General features: G+C 32.4%; 2 protein-coding genes across 2 annotated transcripts; both read left to right on the top strand.

Moving 5' to 3' along the window:
• The first annotated feature begins 364 nt into the window (after positions 1-364).
• Positions 365-5,342, top strand: LOC108908109 (zinc finger protein 142-like). The gene is made up of 3 exons (XM_018712033.2): positions 365-391; positions 502-860; positions 1,612-5,342. The coding sequence occupies exons 1-3, from the start codon at positions 365-367 to the stop codon at positions 2,924-2,926; spliced, it is 1,701 nt and encodes a 566-aa protein (XP_018567549.2). The 3' UTR covers positions 2,927-5,342.
• A 2,079-nt stretch (positions 5,343-7,421) lies between these two features.
• LOC108908111 (golgin subfamily A member 2) lies at positions 7,422-13,570 on the top strand. The gene is made up of 3 exons (XM_018712034.1): positions 7,422-7,564; positions 7,733-9,685; positions 12,262-13,570. Exons 1-3 carry the CDS (start codon positions 7,511-7,513, stop codon positions 13,315-13,317), a joined length of 3,063 nt encoding a protein of 1,020 aa, XP_018567550.1. The 5' UTR covers positions 7,422-7,510; the 3' UTR covers positions 13,318-13,570.
• Positions 13,571-14,430: the final 860 nt, after the last annotated feature.

The raw sequence follows: 14,430 nt of genomic DNA, 5'->3' as shown, positions 1-14,430 counted from the left end.
TTTTGGCTTTTTATTATTAAATCTGGTACGATCATTAACGGGTTTAGCCAATAAGTGTTACTGATTATATTAATCCAATTTTCAGGATTTTGACAACTCGAATAAACACGTAATATGTAATGATTGTTCACTACAGGTAAGAGAAGCATACGAATTTAAGTCGATGTGCCTCTATACTGACAACACCATAATTCCTCATGTCGATTATGAAACAGAACGTTCTGTTGACTTAAGAGAGATTTACGTGTTGGAAACAGAAGACAAGCAACTCATGAATAAATTAAATGTTGATCATAAAGTTTGTCGGTTATGTATGCAGTTAACAAGTAGTGAATTTATGTCGATACATAAATTAGAGGTTGATATGACGGAGAAATATATTCCAGAAATAGTAAGTATATAGCGACATACAGCAATATACAAAAGCATGTTGCATTTTTTAGCATATCAATAACTATAAAAAAAAACCAAGGTTGTCCAACCTTAAAATGCACTTTGTAGAATTTCAGTGTCGTCAAAGATCCCATTATTTGCAAACAGTGCTTTGTTTCCTTCAGTACCCACAGTAGTTTCATACAGAAATGCTTAACAATAAAGGAAAACGTTAAGAGTGTTCATGGTACAAAAGTCACTACAAGTTTGGGCTGGACTCCATCCTTAGTTTCTCCCGTTAAAGTTGAAGAGATCAATTCCTTAGTTTCTCCCGTTAAAGTTGAAGAGATCAATATAAAATCGGAATTAAATGGACAGGAAGATGAGTTTATCAAAATGGGATCTACTGCACTGAAATTTGAAGATGAAGAGATGTTGATTAAATCTGAGTCTTTGGATATAAAAGTAGAAGAAAATGATAAAGAGAGGTATGTAACTCAAAATTGTTCTGATAGCGATACGAAGGACTGCAGCGCGCTCAACATATTTCAGAATAACGTAAATCAATTTTAAATAAATTGTTGAAATGAGATAAAATTTACATCACACTTAACCTTTTCACTGCGGTATGTAGTAAAAGTAGTATAAGTATCCATTACTACATAATTGGCGTTGAGTTTTTTAGAAAATATGTTTTTTTCTCCACTTTTGAAAGAACGTATATTATTTTTGGGGTAATAGCCTCCTCACAGACTCTAATGCATCTATTTCCATATTTGGAGGAAGTTCTTTTTCAAATTCGTTTTTGCAAATTTCTACTTTGTGCAGAGCAGACAAGACAAGCAAGATTTGTAATCAGCTATCCCAAAACCCCAAAGTACCTATACATTGTCAGAAGAAAATTCCTCAAACCCTCAAAAAAGGGATTTAACTTTAACATCGTGTATATCAAAAATGAGAGCTTCAAAGGCAGATGTTTGTATAAAAAACATTCTTAAATTTGGAGAAAACATGTTATATCTTATATGTTGTAGTGTTATAGTCCACATTTCGTCGAAAAATGCTAATTTAAAAAATGTATAGGAAATATAAAAAAAATTCTTTCTGAATTTCTTTAAGCTTTCATAATTTTTTAAGCAAAAACAGTAGACAAAACTAAACTTTTCAAAAATCGATTAAAAAAAATCTTCGTATGAAGAAAATCGAAGGAATATTTACTAAAAAATAAACATTTTTCAGTTACATATTTCCGGATATTTCACCCCATGAACTAGAAGAGACAGAGGAGATTTCCGAAGTAGACAAGAGTATAAACCAATTTGAATCTGATCAGATACCCAAAATATACATTTGTGATAAATGTAATTTTCAAAGTAAAAACAGGAAAAGTTTCATAGGTCACCAAATAGTACACAAGGATCCCTCGGCCGTGCAATTGTACAAGTGCGATTTGTGTGATTTTGAGTCCAAATATAACGGGTCTTTTAAGCGTCACCTGGTGAAACATGTTAAGGGCGCTACATTTTCGGAAGCACCGATACTCAGGTGTGATTCGTGTGATTACAAAACGAAATATAAAAACAAACTCAAGTGCCACCAACTGACACACACGAATCCCTCAGAGGTGCGGTTACACACGTGCGATCTGTGTGATTTTAAGTCGAAATATAAGGAAAGCATAAGACTTCATCAGTTGAAACACGCTGATCCCACAAAAGTACAGATGTACTCTTGTGAGTCGTGTAATTTTAAGACTAAATATAAAGGGAGTCTTAAGCTTCACCAGTTGAAACACGCCGATCCCTCAAAAGTGGATATGTACTCATGTGATCTGTGTGACTTTAAGGCGAAATACATGAACAAACTTAAGCGGCACAAAGCGAAACACATGGAACTTTCGCAGGCGCGGACATACAATTGCAATGAATGTAATTTTAAGTTTAAATATGTAGAGTCCTTTAGGCAGCACCAGTTGAAACACGCTAATTGTCGGCAAACACCGACGTACGAGTGCGACTTGTGCGTATTCGCGACTAAAAGAAAGAGCGGTCTTATTTCCCATAAGTTGCAACATGCTGACCTCTCACAGATACAAATATACAAGTGTGACGTATGTGACTTTCAAACTAAGTATAAGAACAAACTTGAACCCCACCAGGCGACGCACGCGGATCCATTGAAAGCACAGTTGTACACATGTGATTTGTGTAATTTTAAGTCCGAACGTAAGAGCAGTCTTTATTTCCACCAAATGAAACACACGAAACACTCGGATATGAGAATTCACAAGTGTGATTTGTGCGATTTCGTGTCGAAATATAAATTCGACCTTAAGTACCACAAGTTGAAACATGCCGATTCTTCGGCAGTGCCAGGGTACAAATGTGATTTGTGTGACTTTGTCAGCAAGTATGAAAGTAGGCTTAAGTATCATCAACTGAGGCATGCAGACCCTACAAAGGTGCAAATGCACAAGTGTAATTTGTGCGATTTTGAAACCAAATACCGGAGCAGTCTTAAGTCCCATCTATCAAAACATGCAGATTCTGTTTGACAGACCTCTGGATGAGATAGTTCGAAGTCAGAGTTTTCTCACTTAAAAATTGTCAAGCCTATAACTTATATAAGTTTTAACATATTGCAAGAATCTATTTATATCAAGGCCTTCTAAGTTAACTATTTAATTTAAAAATTAGTGAGATAACCTATAAAGGATATGTCACATCTTAAATGTCATTGAGAATAACATGACACTGTATAAAAAAATATTTATTTTGAGTACAAATGCCCAAATAGATAAATTCCAATTATAGGACAAGAAAATACATAAATTTAAATTGAAATTAGTAGTAGTAGTATAATTAGCTCTGCGAGCCAAGAAGGCTCATGGCTTGGTTACACATTTTTTCCCTTCCTTTTTGTTTTCTACTTTTCTCCTCCTGTCCCCTATTCCCATTTCATCCAAATCCCTCTCCACCGCTTGTAGCCATTTAATCCAAGGTCTGCCCCTTCTCCCCATTATACCGCCTGTCAGTACTTCTCTTGTTGGTCTCTCTCCTTCCAGCCTTTGTCGTGTCCCAGCTACCTCAATCTTTGTACTCTAGCCGCATTTGTTATTAATGGCTCCCTGTATATTGTCATCAATTCCTCGTTTGTTCTTCTCAGCCATAACTCTCCTTTGTTTCCTCCATATATTTTTCTCAATACTTTTCTCTTAAATATTTCCAGAGTATTTTTCATTTGTATTCAATTTTCATGCTTCGCTTTCATAAACAACTATCGGTCATATATATTCTTTTCTTGACATTTTTTTATGTATTTTTTGATCTTAACAACTGATGCAGCCCTCCCAAAAATTTTGTTCCTTTTGCAATCCTTTCATGTATTTCATCTTTTTCTTCTCTATTATCAGTTATTGCCACTCCCAGATAATTAAATTTTGTCACTTATACTATACTTTTCTTATACCTTAAAATAGGCTATAAAGAGCTTTAATTTGATATATAAATTGATGGATTTTTTGTTCTACACAGGGTGTTTAAAATTGGACGTGATAACATTGTTAACTAGGAAACTGTTAGAGATAGTTGAGATGGTTGAATTGTAACACAATTGCGTAATGAAAAATCGAAAATATCTTAGTTGGTTCTTGAGATTTTTTGAAAAATTCGAAATTGTGAAAAACCTTCCATAATTGGCAGAAAAGTAACAAACAACAAAATCGAAAGGAGACTTATTTTTAATTTACAATAGGACAAAAGTTACAATAAGATGTATTGCAACTGTTTAATATTTTGCAATTTTTGATTTCTCTTCAAAAATATTATCGTATCCATTTTAAACAACCTGCATAGTAACAGATTCTATCCACCCTTATCTCAAATTAATTACAGTAATACAGTAACTAAGAAAAAACTGCCCGAAATAAAAACAGCCGCTATTTTGTTATTATTTGTTTTTAAAAATTAAGCGGGAAACACAGACTCGATGAGTTTTAAGTGGCAGACCCTGTATTTTCACCGTAATAGTTACTGCAACTCCAGAAATTGTTCTGAATTCTGTAAAAAACATTGCATTAAAGAAATTTGTATGTGATGAAGGTTTTGCATATCTAATTCACCCATATGTAAATCAGATTAACCTTGTTGAGACTAAAAGATAGGTGCAATATTTGCAAAACTATTCTCAATGCAAATAATCATGCATATTTACCCCTAAATGATGAGCCCAGCACTTTATATCATATATCTTATAAAAGACAGTCATCATAAGATATCCTTTGTGAATGGTGTGAGTTTGCACTTTATTTTTATTCAACAGAGACATTTTCATATTGAAATAGATGGTGAAAGATTATTGGTTGTTTTAAGTTGGTACAGTTTTGTAATATAAACCTTATTTTTGTAGTCACAACATCAGGGTGAATTTGATGTACAAAAAATTCAATTTAAAAAAAAATAAATATGAATGCAGAACCTAAATATATTTCATATTACTCGAGATAGACCTAAAAATATAAACATTTGTATTTATCATTTTTTGTTTTTCTAAAAAAAAGTGATGACTACATACAAATATGTCAAATGTAAATATGAAAAACTAAATTATGATACTGTTTGATAGAGCTACAATATGAGTCAACAATTTGTATTATTTTTATTAAAAATTCCTTTGAAAAATAATTATATAATGAATTTCTTTTGATAACTTTTCATTCTACAAATTATGGTCACCTCTCTCGAAATAACATTATGTTATTACCCATATCTTTGCTTGTAGTAATTTTTTTAATAATAACTTTCTTCAGTGACAAACGGTGAAACATATTTAATTTACCTTATTATGTGCTTTACAGATGGGATGTAATTACTTAAGGTAAATGGTGAAGTATGTTGTCACATACCAGGTACGTTACTCTGCCATTAAAATTTAAGATGTAATCTGATCCTAAGTAAATAAATATAAGATTTTTTTCTATGTACACCTCTACATCTATGTACTATTTATTTGTTATTACCTTAAAACAAAAAATATTTGGGAAATAAAGTTTACCATTAGAATTCGTAAAAATTCAAAATAATGTTAAGGTGAGTAAATAACTACATTTTTACGGAAAGGTTATTATAAAATGCAAATTTCCACACCGCTCCTTGTGAGGTACCGCTCTTTGGTAGTGCGTTACTTTTGTTGATTTGGTGTTCGCCACGAGCCCTGTCATCTGACAAAACCTGAAATTTAATTGTTTTAAAAAGCATGCTTTGTATCTACTATACCTTAATACAAGTAGGCATCTAGTAGCAACGACACTTAAGATATGGTTACTGAAGGTTATATTTCACTCGTACTCAACATGGTGGTAAACAGATGTTCCAAATTAATTAAATATTTCATATATCGTCTCACTTGGGGCATACTCTGATGAGAACTAATAAGTTCGAAATCAGTGCATGTCTGGTGATTTTGGCGATAATGATCTTCACTGCTTATTATTGGAGTGTAATTCAATGCTCGACGAGGCACATCGCTTAGCTTGCCGACCAGATGTCCACAATATCAGTAATTAAAACTTTTTCAATTAAACTAATTACAAATTTCTTATTGTATCGAATTTCTTTTATTTAGCACAATTTAATATAGGTATACAATAACAAACATCGACCTAAACCTGCCCGCTAACCTTTTCTGTTTCAGAGACAGCCAGGATCAAGAAACGAAGACAACGACACACACATACACACCCCCCATACCCTCCTTAACCCTCCCCTCCCGCGCTAGCCTAAGGGCCACCTTAGCAAAGCGCATCCCAGGCTGCATAGCCGCACTACCCTACCCAACCATACCACACATAAACATGACACTACCCCCGGGGTTTACACAGACGAGCCGGCGCAGCAAGAAGAGCGCCAGAAGAAAGGGCCCTAGCCGGCGGGGCCCAGCCAGGACAAAAGGAGGTCCCACAAAGCGCCTACACCGGCCGCATTTGCGGTCGGGGTAGACGACGGATGGGGCCCACCTACGAAGGCTGTCCAGGCCTACACGAGATGAGGCAGGATAAAGAGGGATAATCCCCCTCGATCCCAAATCATTGAGGCCAATTTCTAGCCATAGAATAATGGCGCGCGGCGCGACCTAAACCTTCAAAAAAAAATCCTATATGGCTTCAGTTCAATAAAATCATCTCACAGATATGATAATTCATTATTGCTCCATCGTAGTGTAAATCTTAATTAATTAAATCTCGCTTGAAATTACTTTAGATCTAGCAGCTCGTATCAATGCATGAAATATACCCCCACCTCTTCGCCATATTTACGCACCGAATTGTCGATCCCTAAATGCACTTTGCTAACATTTTATTTTCTAGTACTACTCGTTTCTTCAGAAATTCGAAAACATCCAACAGTCCATATTCAGAAGCTAACTCACAAACTTCTAAGTTTTTATATTAGAAGTCTGTGAGCTAACTGCAGTGCCGTACGGCTTTTATTCCCTATTCGATCACATGAAAAAAAATATATAGATACATAGGTGTATTCCAGAGATATCTCTGGTGTATTCGTTCAACTTTCATACGACCCATCATGACCCATGCTATGCTATGGCACGCGTACCACGGTACGGGACATGGGACGGCTATCGTGTGGAATGACTCTAAGAGATGTTATATTTGGGAAAAAACTTGTAGTTGAGTTAACGAAGTCAACCTTTTCTAAGCTGTGTTATTTTAGCAAGGGTCCATATGCACGTGTCNCCTGCAATCCTTTTTTTCTTGTATGTCGGTGCGGTGATATTCGATTGTCTCATCTATCCTCTCGGCCGTCTTATCTCGAGATGTTGTAGCTCGTTAGAACGTTGGAACAATCGAAACATCTGCGCACTCGCTCGAGTAGCGCAGGTGTTAGTAACGCTGTGGCCACTGTCAATACTGTCATTCGTATCCGAGAATAATCGAATGATTCTATATGACCACTCGAGATATCTCGAGAGATTTTCATAATCGATATAATCGATAATTTTCATTCGAGTAGTCCCATCACTACTTTATTTGTTATTTATTTGTAATTGTAAATGACATTTGCGCTGTGGAAGTGTGGATTGACTGGATTGTAGAATGTAGATGACATGTTTTGTGTAAAATATGGCAGATACATCAAAAGCTCAAAAGTTAAAATTGGCTAACTCTCGAAAAAGGGTAACTTGTACTTTTCGTACTCATCTATTGTATTATTGACTCAATTTGCTGTCCTGTCGTAATTAAGTGTGTAACACTTATTAAGTTATTAATACCTATTGAAATGCAATGCCACATCAAGAGTAAAGTATACAAGTATATAACAATATTTATGTTTTTTGTTTTTAGTTTAAGGAACTGCAAGAATTAAAGAAAAAGAAAAATCAAAATGTTGAAGATCTGCAGAAGGTTATTAAGAACCCAACTCCTATTGATAGTATGACAAGCTCAAGTCACAGCTCTATTAATAATGAGATATCTGAGTACATAGAGAATATGTCACATTTACCTAATGCTGGTAATACTTCCAATGAAGGTTCTCAACCACCTGCAGCTTTATTTTTTGATAACTTTGTACAAAAAGAGTATAGCTATAGAGACTTTCCCGCTGAAGATGCAGCCAATAGTATGTCAAATTATTTTAATACAATAACCCAAGGTAATCTTGAAGACATGACTTCGAACGTTACAGATAATTCTGTAACTTCATTTCAAAATGTTTCTGAAATCCAGGATCAAGAAAATTATTCTTTATTCCCTGAAGATTCGGTAAATAATTATTTGGGTGAAAAACAATTAATTCATGAACGTGACAACCCACTTGATTTTCAAATGAACCAAGAAAATGAGAGTGATAATTTTGCTCCTAATGCAGATATAATACGAAAAAGTGAATCAGAAGACACTTCTGAGTCCGAAATCACTGGTACTTCAAATCGAACACAGTTAGAGATTCAACATTCTAATGTAGAAAGTCTAAAACAGTTATCCAACCAAATGGCAGAACTCATAGAACCTCAATTCTGTCCAAATTCAACTAATTATGACCATTCAATAACAGATTTGGAAAAGAGAAATTTAGAATTGGCTACGATGTTAGATCAAGAAAAAGTAAAAACAGAAAAAAGTACTATTTTAATAAATGACTTGCAGAGTAAAAATATATATTTAGAAAATTTACTTAAAGAAAAAACTGAAACTTCAAACTTTCAATCAAATCGTGAAATAAATAAGTTGGAAGAAGAATTGCAGTCACATCTTCAAACAATAGGTATGCTAGTTGCAGAAAAAACTGAATTATCCGTAAGCTTAAACAAATTTGAAACTTGTTCTAAACAAAAAGCTGCCGAGTGTGAAGAACTTCAAGCAAGACTTAAAGCTTCAAGGTCAAGAGTTGCAGAATTAGAAAAAGAAGTATCTAGTTTAAAGTTGGAAAAATGTCAGAATGAAAATATTTTACAAGATAATAATGCATTAATAAACACCCTAAAGCAAGATTATCAAATTCTTAAGGAGCAAAAAGATGAACTTGTGCAAGATGTGTTGGAGACAAGAGAAAAGTTAAAAAACTCTTTAGAGGAAAATTTGAAACTTCAACAATTAAATCAAGAACTTAATAGTAAATTTGCTTTAGCCAGTATTAAATTGCAACAAATAACTAATAATGACCGGCAACAAACTGAAAGTGGTTTAGACAAAATCACTGAGGAAAAGTTTCAATTAGAGAAACAGGTAGCAGATCTAAATCAGCTGTTAAAAACGATGACTACGGAACGTGATGATTCTGTATTGCAATACCAACAGTATGCTCAGCAACAAAATATACAATTAAGTAATCTAACTAAAAATTTGGAACAATTACAATTAGAAAATGAAAACTTAACTCTGCAAGAGCAAAATCGTATTAAACATATAAGTGAATTAGAAAAACAACTACAAAATTTACAAATTGAACAAGTAGCACTTGCTACTGATAAACCTACTAATGATTCTGACTCAAAAATTAATCTTGAAAATGTAAGAGAGCTTTGTGTTCAACTGCAAATGGAAAAAATAGCTTTAGAAGAAAATTATACCAAAGTTAGTAATGAAAAAGATATGTTATTAAAAGAATTGGAAGCTAAAAATGATTCACTGTCTCAACTGGAAGGTTTGGTAGAGCAACTTCAAGGAAATCAACCCGATAGTGTAAAGCTTTTAGCAACTATGGAAAGTGATAAAATTGCAGCAGCCAGAGCAGTTCAACAGAATAAGGAATTAAAACAACACATTGAGAGTCTAGAAGAAGTATTTCTAAAACTGGTAAGATGGTGTACCTGTGTATATCTTTACAATTTTTTGTGAAAATTGAAATTCAGTAGTACCTTAAGAAAAATTTAACCACATTAGATCATACTGGATAGAAGAAAAACTCAATATCCATCTGTTTTTCTTTCATATATTATTTTTTTTACCATTCGAATGTAATTTATATAAATTGGCTTCCTATGATATATAACGTGATGTTTTTAAAAAATTGTAATTATAAGAAATGTTAAAATTTTTTAAGAGGGTCATTGACAATTCATAGTAAATTATGTTAACTTTAAATACCAAACTCTAGAGAAATTCGTAAATATAAATGAGCTTTTTAAAAATATTTGATTAATTAAACTGTCTAATTTTTATTTCCTTTTGTTTGGATATTTGCAACCGGTGAAAAAAATATTTGCGAAAGGATTGATACAGGATTGTTTTCATCACTCTGATAAATTAGAGAACATTAGAGAATAAGTTGTAATGAGGAAGTGACATTTTTTATTTAATTAGGTTTTCTGCCACATTTAGAAGAAAAATAAATTTTAAGTAAGCTCTTTTTGTTTGTTTTTTTTTTCTTTATTTTTTGGATATTTTGCCACCTGTGACAAAATTTAAAAAAAAATAGTTAAATAAACCCTGAATCAGTCAAGGATTATTTTTATGAAAATAGTTTTGCCTAACCAAAAAATCTCACTGAAAAAAGCAGACAAATAGAAAATACAAAAAGCATCACTTAATATCAGGCACTTTACAAAACAAATTTTTTCACAAGTAGCAAATTACCTAAAAAATAAATAAAAAAACAAAAACTGTAACAAATATATAACTTCAGATGATTCATTTTTAGCAAGACTATCAATGATATACAGGGTGTCCGCAAATTTCGCCGACAACGTTTGACGATAAATAAATACGATCTACAAAAAAAAATTATATAAAAACTTTTGGGTTTTTGAGTTACAGGCCTTCAGTTGTCAAGTTGTCAAAAATAAAACTAATTTAATTAATAACTCTTTTACCGATCGCATTAAAATTTAGACTATTATGGCATATTATTTCCTAAAGCTTTAGTCAAATCGATATACTGGGTGATAGCTTTCTCCGGTTACAAGATGCTGATTACTGTGGCTATCAGGTAATATCATTGTTGTGGTCGTCACCAGATAATTTTTGGAGGGTCAAAATTGAAGAAACTATATTAGCAATTTTTTTATAAAAAATCTAAGTATGCCAGTGAATTAAGCGCCCGTTAAATTGGAATGTACCAAATTTCATAAAAAATATTGCATACTAATAATTCTGTGGCAAAATTAAAAATTACTTTATGATTTTTTTTCGTCTGACGAAGCAAGCCAAGGAAAAAAACGCCCTCTTATTGAATGGCCGCCTAGATCACCTGACTTGACGCCACTCAGCTTTTTCCTTTGGGGCATCCTTAAACAAAAAGTGTATAAGTTAAGACCACAGTCGGTAAAAGAATTACGCGCTAGAATAATTGAAGCATGTGCAAATGTCACCCCAGAACAACTGAGAAAAGTAACCACGAACATAGGAAAAAGGTATGATAAGTGCCTTGAATTAAACGACGGATTAGTGGAGGTAACAAGAATTTAATTAATAATTCTTCTGTTCTGAAACTTCAATAATTTTGTTGAATTATTACTCTTGCAAAACTGGCATTAGCGATAAATCTTTGGCGGGTAGTCTTATTGTTTCTTGGTATTGTCTATGTCCTAAATACCAAATAACTGTCATGACGTGCGCATAACATCCTACCGTTCTAAGTACATTCTTACATTGACAACAGTAGCCACGAGTGGCTTCTGGACCTGTCTTGTCTAAATCTATGAGAATATACAGAAAATATAATTCTACCTGCGGGAGTCGCTCTTCCCTTATAATATGCACGTTCTGTTTTTCCTCTCCATTGGCTCAATTTACAGCAAAACAGAGGTCATATTTTTATTAAGAATATCGAAAAACGTAGGACAGTACATTTTTTTAAGATTGATGTATTATGCCCAAAATTGGCACCCTTTATGAAGTTTTGGTCAATAAATATAGGAATCATTGGTTGAAAATGCTCAAGAACCAGTTACTGATACTGTTGATTTATAACTGGTAACTAGTAGTGTTTAAAGTTATGAAAATTTTAAGTCATTCCTGAAATTATGAAAATAATGTAAGTAGAATTTGTTATTTACCGGTTACAATCATCAATAATTTTGTATCTTCAGACATTTTCTAATCCTACATTTTTAAACTAAAACAGAAACTTCATAAATTCAGAAAAAATATTCTGCATAAATTGATGAAATTTGAAATAGTAAAAAACTGCAGCAGGCCACACAAATTGTCCCAAAAAATTTTTTGTAGGGTGTCCTTGTTGATGGATACTACTGAGTGGCATGTAATTAATGCAATACATCAGACTTATTTTGATAAATGACAAAATGTTCAGAAGCAAGTTTTTTACTTTGCTTTATTACAGAGTTCGAACTATTACAGATAGTTGCCTCACTCTGTATCTTCAAATATTTAATATTTTCAAACTAGTAATTTGTCTTTCTTTCTTTCAGAATAATGACAAAGTTGAACTAACAGAACAAGTGAATAGAGAAATTAGAAACAATAAAGAATTACTTCAAAAATTGCAGAAAACTGAAATACATCTTCAACGCTTAGCAGAAGCAGTTGAGATAAAAGACCGTGAATTGTTAGATTTGAGACAGGACATGATTAAATTTAAAAAACAACTTTTGCAGAATGAACAAGTAAATGATCTATTAAGACACTATGAAGTCCAAGACAATAGCAGCCATACACTTCAAAATGAATTAAAAGAGGCAAAGGAAACAATTGAGAAACTTACAAATGAAATTAATATCTTAAAGCATTGCTTAAATGAACATGGAAACAATGGTGTAATTGAAAGTAGACATGACTCCGATTTAGATAAAGAAAAACCAGAATTTGTAAATAACGAGAACATTAATATACAAAGTATTGCAGATTTGAATGGTAAAAATAATGATTTGCAAATAAAAGAAATTTCTAACGACAATGAAACATTAGATAGAGAAATTGCTATCAAATATTTAGAGGACAAATTTAAACGCACTATGCAAGATATTGTTGAATTAAAAGAAGAAAAGCAAAGCCTTGAACATCTTGTTTTACAACTTCAGGGTGAAACAGAAACAATAGGAGAATATGTAGCTTTATACCACCATCAAAGAATGATATTGAAACAGAGGGCCCTAGAAAAAGATCAACAATTAAAGCAAATAACAAATGACAGAGAATACTTAAAAACTAAACTTCAAAATCTGGATAGTCTTATTAGGAAACTTGTTAACAAGAATACTGCTGCAAAGCCACCTTCCCCACAAAGTGACATAAATGATCAGTTAGGCATAAGTGAATATGAGCATCCCTCTGAAAAACATTCCGAGATGCACGAAGAAATAAGTAAAATAGATGAAGAAATTGTGATTCAGAGTAATGACCAGACTTCAAAAATTGCTGATAAAATTATCGATCTTTTAGCAGAAATAAAATCTAGTAACTTGGTTCAACCTAAAGAAAATGTTCACCACTGTGCGTGGTGTTCAGGACAACTTATTACTGTATAAATATATTTTTATATTACATAAATTTTAGTGTTAAATAATTTTTTAATTTGTGTAAATATATGTATTGTTAGCAAAACAAAAAAACAATTTAAGCATGGTTGTAATTTAAGCTTTTTCAAACCATGTGGAGTTATAATAATATAATAAATTTTATGTTTATAATAATTTAACATTACTTACCAAACGGCTTAAATTGGCAGTAGTATGGTCTAATATGGAAGGGTGTTACACAATAAAATTTTGTATAGATTAAGAGGTTTTACTGAAATTTTGCATAAATTATGTCATTTAAACAGTGTATTGAAGAGCCAATAATAATAATTCTACAGCTTGGTCCAATTTTATCTTTTCTGCGAAACTAAAATTGGAGCTCATTCTCTGTCTGAACATCGAATGATGAATATTGGTATGCATACCAATAAGGCTCTTGTTTCCGTCACTCCTATTGTGGACTCTTGATTAGCACATCTCACAGACAAGATGAGTTTGGTCAAGCTGTACCTCTCATTCTACTCACAAAATTCCATCCAATTCGGTTCGATAGTTTTTACATAATAATTAATTGTTTGAATCTTTTTTTAATTAAAAAATTTTCAAAATCAAATTTTTAAAAATCTAAAACCTTTGAATACTTGAAAATTTCACCATAAAAAGAAGAGTTCTCAAGCTTTAACATGATTTTTATATATATCCTTATAATTTTGCTGTAAATAACAGGCTATAACTCCAAAAATAATGGGCGGATCAGCAGGTTTTTTTTTAAATATTCGTCTTTACGAGTACTTTCAAACCATATTTTAAAATAAAAAAAAATTGAAAAAAACATTCAATTATTGCAATTGTTTATAATCGTGAAAATTGCGATAATGATTAAATAATCACCACGGCTCGTCTAATCGTCCGATTTGAATTTTTCAAAAACCATTTTAAAGCTTGAGGACTCTTCTTTTTGTGGTGAAATTTTCAAGTATTCAAAGGCTTTAGATTTTTAAAAATTTGATTTTGAAAATTTTTTAATTAAAAAAAAATGTTTTTTTAAACAATTATGTAAAAACTATCGAACCGAATTGGATGAAATTAGTGAAAATAGTGTGATGATTCTATGCAGTAAGA

Source organism: Anoplophora glabripennis, unplaced genomic scaffold (genome assembly GCF_000390285.2).
Source record: "Anoplophora glabripennis isolate ALB-LARVAE unplaced genomic scaffold, Agla_2.0 scaffold474, whole genome shotgun sequence".
Taxonomy (NCBI): Eukaryota; Metazoa; Arthropoda; class Insecta; order Coleoptera; family Cerambycidae; genus Anoplophora; species Anoplophora glabripennis.
This window is presented reverse-complemented; position numbering and strand designations above follow the sequence as displayed.